The sequence below is a fragment of the Hyperoodon ampullatus genome (genome assembly GCF_949752795.1).
Source record: "Hyperoodon ampullatus genome assembly, chromosome: 7".
NCBI classification, from domain to species: domain Eukaryota; kingdom Metazoa; phylum Chordata; class Mammalia; order Artiodactyla; family Ziphiidae; genus Hyperoodon; species Hyperoodon ampullatus.
Genome location: NC_136920.1, coordinates 89,658,553 through 89,669,773, shown reverse-complemented (window position 1 = coordinate 89,669,773; position 11,221 = coordinate 89,658,553). Strand labels below are relative to the sequence as shown.

Sequence of the window (11,221 nt, the reverse complement as noted above, 5' to 3'; positions counted from 1 at the left end):
ACACTGGTGTCATCACACATGAGCCCCATTATTCACCAAAGACATCTCAACTGGCCAATGCAAGTACTAACACACATAGAAGCCACAAACTCATGGTCCCACAAACAAAGAATCAGATGAGGCATAGCCAGAAAGAATGGACTATGAGTGGCTCACCCCAAAATGATACACACAAAAACACAAACAACTAAGCTACAGTCACACAGACAGAAAATCAGAAGAGGTGTAGTCTAAAATTCCACTTCCACTCCCAAACGGAGGCCTCCAAATAAATTGGCAAGCCTGGCTCTCAGAAAGCAAATGAACTGGTTCCCAAATTGTGTAGAGTACAACAATTCCCCTCTCCAACAGGGTACCCCAATCAAACAAATTGGCTTGTCCTGTAAAGGAAAAGCCCAAATTGAGGGAGGATTATGTCCCTGGTTGTACACACCACAGTGACTTACCCTCAAGTGGCTCACTTCCCACCAGGGAAGCAGCCCAAATGGAGTGGAGAGAATTCCCAGCCTGCGCAAGCTGGAGCAGCTCACCCAGTGACACTGAATGTGGACCACAGCTCCAGATGTTTCTCTGCTCCAAACAGCCTCGTGCCATGGGAGGCCAACGCCTGTTGGGGACAGTCCCTCCAAGATCCCTGGAGTGAAATGGGCTCCAACAGCTGCTGGAGGCTCAGGGAAGGGGCTGCCCCAGGCCAGGGTTGACCAGCCACGGGCACAGACTCCTGGCTGGCTCACCAAAATTGTTAATGAAGGTTCATGTGCCTGACGCACAGTGAGGTCAAACAAACTGAAATGTCAGAGTTTGGAGCAGAGAAAGTTTTATTGCAAGGCCATGCAAGGAGATGAGGTGGCTCATGCCCCAAAAAGCTTCATGCTCCCCGAAGGGTTTCGGCAAAGCATTTTTAAAAACCAGGTAATGGAGATGAGGTCACAGGGTATGGTGTTCGGATCCTGTACAATTCTCTGATTGGCTGAAGATGAGGGAACAGGGAGGTGTCACAGGGGTTAACTTTATCAGTCCTTAGGCTCTGGGAGGCCTGGAGCTACATGCTCATGGTCATCAAGTAGTTCACATCTTCCATTTGGTGGGGGGTTTTCACATCTGTAAAACAACTCAGGAAATTTGTATCAAATACTATTATCTAGGTACTTCAGAGAAGAGCTAAAGTAGAAGATATGGGGACAAGGCCTGTCCCGGGAAGGTCCCATAGGTTTCTGCTCAGTTACAGTTTGAGAGAGATAAGGGAAGATTGTTGCTTATTATTCTCCTGAATCAGAGCAATTAAGTAAACAAGTAATTAGAGATCTAATTCTTATGGTTCATGAAAAGTGAAATGTTTCTAGGAGAGTGAGAGCAAATATTTTTTATCTTTAAACTGTACACATGTCCAGCTCCCAACTGTATACATGTACATGTCTGGACCTTTTATAGAAGCAGTAAGGAATCCAGGGAACATTTATTTCCCAACAACACATTAAAAATCATTTCTAATATATGTATGAGACAAAAAAACTGCTTTTTTTTCTTTCAGCATCTTTCATTGGGATGCATTTTATATATAGTATATATTATTCAGTAGAAATCTCTCTCTTAGTCTGGAGAACAACCCAGAGGATGGGATGCTGATTACCACCCTCCCACCCCCTACCCTCTGCACTGGCTGTCCATCTGGGAATGTCTCTATTTCACCTTCATTTTTGAAAGATGAATTTTGTGAATGTAGGATTCTTGATTGACAGTTTTGTTTTTTCTTTCAGCAGTTTAAATTTGTCATCCCATCTTCTCTGGCCCCCACTATTTCTAAAGAGAAGTCAGCTTTTAACCTTATTGAGGGAATCCCTTGTGTGTCATGAGTCATTTTTTTTTCATGCTGTTTACAAGATGTTTTTTGGCCTTTTAACATTTTTACTATGATATGCCTAGGTGTAAATATCTTGTGTTCATCCTACTAAGAATTTGTTGAACTTTCTGTATGATGTATCAATCAAGGTTCCTCAGAGAAATAGAACCGATCACATAATTTTATATTTGTTAAATGTGACATCTAGGATGTCTCATGGAAAGTTTCTTTCCCCTGAGAAATGCTATATTTCCTGCCATATCAGTAAACAAAGGATGTCACAGTCATCAGAGATTGCAGCCACCATTGGTGAGCTGGTGAGCACTGAGGGAACTCAGGAAGGAGAAGAATACCTGCCATCTAGCCGCCATCAGACTGCAGCCACTCCCCACGGTGAGCCCTGAGGAAACTCAGGATGTGAAAACACAGGATACTGGCCTCAGATAGCTGAGGTGCATATCAAAGGAATGATTTCAGTGAGCCCAGACTCTTGCATCTTCCCATTTACAGAAAAGTGCTAAATTCCTTAATTTGCAATATCTGGTTTTCTTTAATTAACAATAATCTTTTGACGTTCAGACTATCTGCCCTTCTTGCAAAACTCCTATATATCCTGGCTCCCCCCACACCTCCTCAGAGCAGTTGCCTCCTGGGCTTAAAGTCCTAAAAATTTCTGCCGAATAAAACATAACTCTCAACTTTTAGGTTGTGTGTATTTTTTTCGGTTGAAACCCCCTACCCCAGCTTTACTGAGGTATAATTGATAATAAAAATTATGTATATTTAAAAGTTACAACATGATAATTTCATATATGTATACATTGTGAAATGATTACCACAATCAAGCTAATTAAAACATCTATCTTACAAGTTATCCTTGTGTGTGTGTATGTGTGTGTGTGTGTGTGTGTGTGTGTGTGTGTGTGGTAAGAACCCTTAAGATCTACTCTCTAAGCAAGTTTCAAATATACAATACAGTTTTATTAAGTATAGTCACCATGTTACACATTAGATCTCCAGAACTTAGACATCTTATAATAAAAATCTGACCATCTCCCCATCCACTCCTCTGACACACACCCCGGTCAAAGGCAGTTTTTATTGCCTGTTTTTTTTTTTTTTTAATGTGTATGGGTCATACTTTCCTGTTTCTTTGCATGTCTCATAATTTTGGGTTGAAAACTGAACACTTTAGGTAAATTATTTTAGTAACTCTGGATATTGATTCCTGCTCTTTCACCTTACCTCCCCAGGCTTGTTGTTGTTGTTGTTGTCATTTTCCTGTTTATTTGTTTAGTGACTTGGCTGGACTATTTTAGTGAAATCTATTTTCCCTGCAGTGTGACAGCTTTGATGTCACCCCTCAGAGGGCACAGGCTGGTGCATTGTCACTGTCATCCTGGGATGAGAGTGGCCTACCAGGGCTCTTTGGGACCATCTCTTTCCCTGATTCTCTGTGAAATTGTCTGCCTGTATTTGTGTCACACCAAGCTGTGGGCTCCATGACTAACTGGCTGATGACTCTATTAACAATGACTTAGGACATGAAAAGCTTCATTGTCTGATCCAATTAATTTCAGATCCCTTTTACAAAGGTCACTTTTCAGGCCAGTCTTTCATATTTGTTCTGCTCCCAGTAGGATTTTTCATAGCTGTTTCTTTCTCTGGTTCTCTCTGGTAAACTAGCTAACCTACAGTTTAACGTGTTGCTTGCAGGGAGATAAGAGTCTCTTCTTTAATTGCTTACCACCAAAATCTGCATTGTTTTTGAGGATGCCCTTATTCTTCAATGTCCGCACACTCTGTTTAGAATAAAGTTTGTTCTTCTGGGGAGAACTTCAGATTCTTAAGTTCCTATGGACTGCCCCTCTCTCTTGGCAAAATCTCTAAGCCCAGAGTTTGTGGAGGGGCAGAGGCCTACTTAGCCAAGAGCTACATCCCTGCTTTCCAAGCAAGGTACTGCACAGGGGGAGTAGCCTTTCGTCTTCTTGTCTTGCCTCTCCTGAAATGGAATCTCTGCCATAACAGAGGGTAATTGGGACCCAATATTATCAGACTGCCACACCTGGGTTAGAGGCTCTACTTTCTGGTTGGGAGCATGGTTGGTGGAGGAAGGGACACACTTATCTTGGCCATACTTGCAGGAATTTAGCTTTTGCAACTTGGAACTATGATGCTTGAGGGATGCTAGTGGTCTGACTCTCCCAGTGAGATGTCATGTCCCTCCACTGGGAGCTGGGGGAAAGAATGCCCCATTTTCTTGGCCATACCTTCCCAGAGTGGAATTTCTTTCATGCAGACCTGTGCAAGTTATAGTTCAGATGCCACAGATCCTCACTGTTCCTACTGAGATTTAGTACATTTCTTGAAAAAAATGTTTCTTGATTTGCTATCTGCCCTTAGGACATTTTCCAGAGATTAAAAATGATTGTTTTAAAAATAGCTTTTGCCAGTTATAGTTGTTTCATTGGATGGGGTGGGGATGGGTCTGCAGATCTCCTCCTGACACCATTCTGGAAAGAGAGTTCTCCACTGGCTGTAATCTAACATCCAGAATAGAAAATAAAATTTTATTTAAAAAGGAATAGTGAGATGAAAAACTGACAAGAACTCTGGGTTGCTTGTAGTATAAATCTTGAAGATGGAGAAATGGATAAATACTCCATTTTGCTCCTGTTTGCCAAAACGTGAAAAAACAAATGCAGATGTGCTTCATTTCCAAGAAAGGAGACAATAATACTGAGACAGGCTGGGACCTGGGACCTAGGACCATTTGCTAGTGCTTGCACCTGGACAAATGTCTCCTCCAGCAACCAAATACAGAGAAACTATAAGGGACTAGAAATAACTGTGTGCATGTGCAGTCGGGGCAGATTATGGACAACAAGATACAAAGAGACCAAAAGCACAACTGCCACTTCTGAAGAGCCAGGAGCAAAAGCAGGGTCCTATGCATGCCCCCTGCACACAACACCACAAAAGGGGTGGGCAGACCACCTAAGCCACCCCTGCAGCCTGACCCCTGGACCCGCCCCTACCTCACCCCATGTAAGGAACCAGCTCACCTCCTCTGAGTGAGCGAGTGAATAAGGGAACCTGTTGCTAGTTCTCACTTTCCCCTGCTGCAGCAGGGGCCCCAATAAAGCCTTGCCTGAATTTCTTGTCTGGGCTCTGATCAATTTCTTTTGATTAAGGAGGCCAAGAACCCTGGTTGGTAACACTACCACCAAAATCTATTTGAGTCCAGCCTGCACTTTACAAAGTCTAAGCATGTGTTTATTTCCCTAGGCTTATTTTAATAAGATAGTATCCTTAATAGGAGTATTTTTGTTCACACCATACTTCAGTAGTTCCTTTCAATATGGCAAACCTCTTAGATTATAAAACGTCACTAACTCAATTGAATTCCCAAATCCTTAGGCAATGTAAGTCAGACTCTAGTCTTCCATTTTACAATTGTGAAATGGAGACACAAAAGAGCCAGCTCTTCTTATATAACTTGGCTCCCTCAGTAGGGCCAGTGGAGGTGAGCAGGGCCAATAACACTGAAAGGAATGCAGGGCCCCAGTTCCTTCAGGGACCCTGTTTGCTGTTTGTCTGGGGAAGTACAGCCCTTTGCCTGGGCTGCGATTGGCTGCTCCTCCCAGCCTGGAATTATAAAGCCGTATCTCAGAGGCTCTCAAGGCCTGTGGTTCTGTCCTGCCTTCTGTAAATCTTTGGGTCTGGGGCCAAATCCAGAGATGGGTAAGTGCCTCCTGCTGCTGCTGGTGGTGGTCCTGTCCTCACTGCTGGGATTCCTGCAAGGTGAGCCCTCTGGGGAGCATGTAGGAGGGCAGTGGGGACTGAGGAGAACCTGGGTGAGTGGCAGGTTATGTTTCCAGGCACTACCTCTCTCTTTGACTCTTTGTCTGCTTGCCTTGACATTAGAATGTCCAACAGATAAGACGACCATATACATTTTACAATTTAATCTGGGGCATTCTGCTTTTGTAGGAATACATTTCAATATCTTTTTGCTTGAAAGTCTGTTTTTCATAACTTCAACTGGTTAAATATTTTTGAAAGCTGAAATACTTGGGTACTCCATTTGTTGAGTACTTTAAGATTTCAAACTGTTGGGGTTATACTGTAGAAACAGGATGGACCTTTACCCAAACTTGGATCAGATGTCAAGACTGATGATGTCACATATGCACCAGGAGAGTATGAAAAGGTTTATTACTTACCTAATGAGGCTTTCTCGGGAGAACAGGGCTTACTGCCAGGTGTCTTAAGATGGCTTGAGGGAGCAGAGAAAGGAGACTCAAATTTCTATGGTGGTGAGGGGGACAGACAGGGCAAGGGTTCCTGCATTCAGGTAGGGGCTTGCATGGTTTGAAACTCCCACCAGTGGTAAAGGAGGGAGCTCCTGAGGCCCAGATGTGGGGCACAGGGGAGAGACTTCAAGGCTGCCAGCTGTGAAACATCAAAAAATGGAGTCAGAAAATCTACTACCTGACCAAAATGCAACTGATATTTGCAGGACCTTTTACAAAATGTTCATTACTGTTGTAGCACACTTAGATTGAATCACAATGTAGTTCCTTAGAAGCTAAACCATTTTCAGATCTGCTTGATGACAAGGAGCAGGGAGAAATTTTGCTAAAGACTATTTTTTATTCCACATCACAAAACTTTTACAGTTCAGTTATTTTACCTGTGGGTGTGTATGTGCACATACATATATAATATATAAAATATATATTTTCATATATATAATTCATAATATAACATATTCTATATGTTATATATATTATATATTTTAACATTATAATATATAACATTAAAATATATAAAGTATTTACATATATATTTATTTATAGTCATATACTATCTGGTTTGGACACAGGACACAATTCAGAATTACGTGTGAATCAAAACCAACTATAAGGGCATTTTTTGCTCTCTGGGTCTCAATTAAGTAAAAACTTTTTTTTTCCCTGCAATATTATATTCTACCAGCATTTGTATTTATTCTTTCACAGCAGAAAGAAATAATTTTATGTTCTATGTGGACTTTTAAATTAAATTTATTATAGCATTCACAAAAAGTCAGGTGTTTTACCTTCTACAGAATATACCTTCATAACTTTTATTTGATTCCATGATTGATTGAAAACTGGAATGATCATTGGCATTAACAGGTATCATTTGTTTCCAATGTCCTTCTTCAGCAAACGGAATCAGCCTGTTAATAGTCAATGTTTTGTTTGTTTTGTAAAAGCACAAGAAGACACAGAATAAAAAAATATAAACAATTAATTTAGAAGAACACACATTTGATCTAAATGAAAATCCATCACCCTGGCTTGTGCTTCCCTCTGAAGCTGATAGGAGTAAAAATCATTTGTCTGGAAGGTGATCCCAGGATATACCAGGAGGGGTGTGGGGAAGTCAGACAGAATATGCAATGAAGTTAATAAGCTGGACACCATGGTGAGCAAATGGAATCCATCCTGCTGGAAATTCTGGAGGACAGTGTAGAGGATCCAACTCATGGGTGAGAAAGTTGGAGTATTCATCTACCGATTCCCCATCTGTTCTTGGGAGAGGGATGCTCCCAGGGGCATCTGCTCTCCACTGTTCCAGCTGCCCTGTATGCACAGTGAGTGTGTCCTACAGCCCCCTGTCAGAGTCACAAGTGTTGCAGTCACAAGCATGTGGAGGTGAAGGCTGAGGGCTACGGGGAGGGAGACGGGAATTACACCTGCTTCAGTCAGTGATACGTGAGGCCTCTGTTGCAGCTGCACAAGTGACATCATCCTAGGGCAGAGTCTTCTTCAAATAACTACTAACTTTCAAAAGAGCCACTGAAATTCTTAAGCAGATTTGTATCTTTAGGAGGTTTTCATGGGATCAGGGACAGCACAGGCCCAGGGGCGATGGTAAATATTGACAGACAGGCTGTTCAAGTTATACAGTCATCATTAAGTTTAGAGGAAGAGGAATTGAGTGCTCAGTTTTCTATTGAGTGTGCACTTTTCAAAGTTCATTCCAGTGAAAAGCTTTATTGCAAGATAAAATGTGTGAGTAAATTAAAAAATGTATAGTTTCAGATTTAAACTACATAAAAAATGATGAGGCCATGGCAAGCACATTGAAATGACCTTCTATTTGTTCTGCTATAGGTTTCCCAGCCCCTGTTTCCCACATAAATACTTCATTTATACTTGACCTTTAATTTCTCACATTTTGCACGGATTCGGTTGACTTGTGGCTTCCTTCCAGTTTCCACCATCTTTCCTAGCCCTCTGTTACTCTCTCTTTCTTTAAAATCTATTGTCTGCACAGCTGCCAGAGTGAAACTGCAAAACATAAATCAGTTAATGTCATTCTCTATTGAAAAACCTCTGATGGCTTCCTCCAACTTTGAATAAAATCCCAGTTCTTACAATGGCCTAAACTGTCTTGTCCAAATAAGATATAAACTGAACTACAGATGTTATTTTAAATCTTCTAGTAGGCATATTAAAAAAATAAGAAATGTGTAAAATTAACTTTAATAGTACACTTCATTTAACCCAATACTTCTAAAATATTATTTCAGCATGTAATCAACATCAAAGTTACTGATGAGCAATTAAAAATTTTTTGTGTGCTAAGTGTTTGAAATTGACCTACAGCCCATCTGTTTGGACTACCCACATTTCACAGGCTCAACAGCCATGTAAGTCCCGTGGATACCATGTACAACACTGCGGGTCTAAGCGGATACATGCTTATGGTCTGGTCTCTACCGACCTCTTCAGTCCCACTTTATAACATTCTCACCCTTTTCCACTTTACCTGTGCTGCTCTTTTTGTTTCTCAAACTGGCCAAGCTAATTCCGTCTCAGAACCTTTCTGTGCACTTGCTTGTGGATCTTCCTAGAACCAGTTTCCCAACTTCTCCCAGCCGTTTAAGTAGTCAGCTTAAAAAAAAAAAAAAATCATTCAGGTTTGAGCTTAAATCACCCGTGAGAAAGCTTTTCTGCCTCCCCAAGGACTCCCCACGCTGTCTCCTCCATGTTTCCTCCATCTCATCATCTTCACGAGTCACCAGGACCTGGAATAACCTTTCTTATTTTTTCATTGTCAGTCATTTTCCCCATTTATTTGTTTAGTGTTTAAATAAGTGGAATGCATGTTTCCTTGCTCCTTCAGCACTCAATTCCCAACACCTGGAATTGTGCCTCCCACATGTCAGGTGCTCATTGTTTGGTGAATAACTCAGGGAACGCAGGGACCAATGGGTGCTCATCCCAAGGAGGAGGCTCCAGGGCAAGTGTTTGTCCGGAAGCTCCCTTCCTCCCTCCCTGCCTCCCTCCCTCCCTGCCTCCCTCCCTCCCTCTCTCCCTCTCTTCCTCCCTCCCTTCCTCCCTCCCTTCCTCCCTTCCTTCCTCCCTTCCTTCCTCCCCTCCTCTCCTCCCCTCCTCTCCTCCCCTCCTCTCCTCCTCTCCTCAGTCTCCCCCTGGCTTGCCTCACTCTCTTACTTCCAATCTTCTCTTTTACTTCCCATCTCCCTCCTCCCACCCGTCCTTTCTCTCCCCTACCTGCCCCCTTCAGCTCTCCTTTTAGGCTGAGTCCTGGCGTCCTCCTCGGAGCCCGATTCCTCAGATGAAAGGGAGAGTGGAGGGTGGGGCTCTGTGTGAAGGAGGGCGAGGGGAGGCTTTGTGAAGCTGCAGCCAGGACGGAGCAGGGGTGGGCAGTGCCGACTCCTTCGCAACTCCAACCATCACCTGTTCTGCTCCTGCAGATGCCATTCACATGGAACATCTTCAACGGTGCCCCCTGGTGTTGGGGTGATAATCAGTTGGCAAGTGGGGTCAATGGAGCTGCAGTGAAGGGCTTGACCTCATTCCTCCAGCAGCACAGCCCATCCCTGGGAGGACAGGCAGAGCCCTCTGCTCAGGTGCAGACCTTGTGCCTAGAGGCGCACACGCCTCCTCCCAGGTGTAAGCCAAGCTCGGAGAAATGACCGGCTTTCAGCACATTCCTCAGGCGCTGGGAGCTAGTCAGTGTCCAGGCGAACCTGGGTCACAAGTGTGCTCCCTCCTGAGCAACCGGGATGCTGGGCCGGAAGAGCCTTATTATGCTGCTTTGACTTTCCAGCTCTAGAATGTTTCCAGTGTCACCGAGTCAATGCCAGCGGGGTCTGCGAGAGCGGGAAAAGCTTCTGCCAGACTCAAGGCAGCCAGCACTGCTTCCTGAGGAAGGTCTACGAAGGTAGGTGGGGCCTGAGAAGTCTCCTGGTGACCTTTGCCAGAGGTTAGGGGCTGGCAGTGGGTGTTCAGGGTGGGGGGATAGTATGAACCCTCCATGGGACACCATGAGAACCTGGGCCCCAAGAAGAAGGCCAGGTGCCTGTAGGACTCAGGGCAGTGTCCCCTCAGGAACCCTGGGAGTAGGAACTGCATAGAAAAGGGGTTGGTTTTCTTTTCTTAACCTAGTGAAACATTTTCATCTCGTGGTACTGGGCTGCCACTCACTATTAATTGGGATGGTGACCTGTAAGCAAAGTAGGGAGTTTAGCTCCTGAGGGTAACTGGAACTGGGCTGCTGAAATTCTTCTGAGTGGGACCTGACTGTGATCGGGTTTTGGGTAACTAGGGACATAGATTGGGGGAGAAATGGTCAGGGTGGAGAGGGCAATTTCTATTTACCCTCTCTTGTGTGGAGGGAGTGGATTGAGCTCTAATATACAGAGCTTGCAGAGCTATTTTAGGTGAGCCCACTGGGGGGACTGCCTCCAGCATCTCATTCCCAGGAGGCAGACATTCACCCTACGAAGAGCATGAGTCCTCCATAGAATGTGTTATTTTCCCTTCGTTCTTGATTATTTGGTTGATGCATTGATCCTGTGATTTCGTTATGAATATTTACTGAGCTGCATACCAGGATATGCTGGGTCCCATACCTATGGGCCTGCAGCCTGGGTTCTGGGGCCTCACTTACCCTCTTCTCTGTCCCTTTCCAGGTGACACCATTTCCTATGGATACCAGGGTTGTAGCAGCCTATGTGTTCCTATGAAGCTCTTTAAAGTCAGTGTTGCTGTGGAATTTAGATGCTGCCATGACTCACCTCTCTGCAACAAGTTCTAAAGACGGGGCCCAGCTTTTGCCCTGATGTGGTGGATGAAGCTAAGTTAGGATCCATTTCAACCACCACAGTCTCCAAGATTCTGTGATCTGAATATGGGTCCCCTATGAGAACCAGCCTCAGACTCATTCTGTTTTCAGACCCCCTTTCCTTTACTTCATTGCGAGATGCCCCAGGGATAATTTTTGAAACCAAATTGGGGTGAAGATTGATGGGCATAGCTAGGTCCAAGGCTACCTTCTCCCTTTTCAGGCCCTAATCAT

General features: G+C 43.9%; 1 protein-coding gene across 1 annotated transcript; it reads left to right on the top strand.

Moving 5' to 3' along the window:
- Nucleotides 1–5,580: 5,580 nt before the first annotated feature.
- On the top strand, nt 5,581–10,960 carry ACRV1 (acrosomal vesicle protein 1; the record flags this gene model as incomplete). Its single annotated transcript, XM_079708798.1, has 3 exons — nt 5,581–5,644; nt 9,971–10,084; nt 10,836–10,960. 3 exons carry the CDS (start codon nt 5,581–5,583, stop codon nt 10,958–10,960), a joined length of 303 nt encoding a protein of 100 aa, XP_079564924.1.
- Between the last annotated feature and the right edge of the window lie 261 nt (nt 10,961–11,221).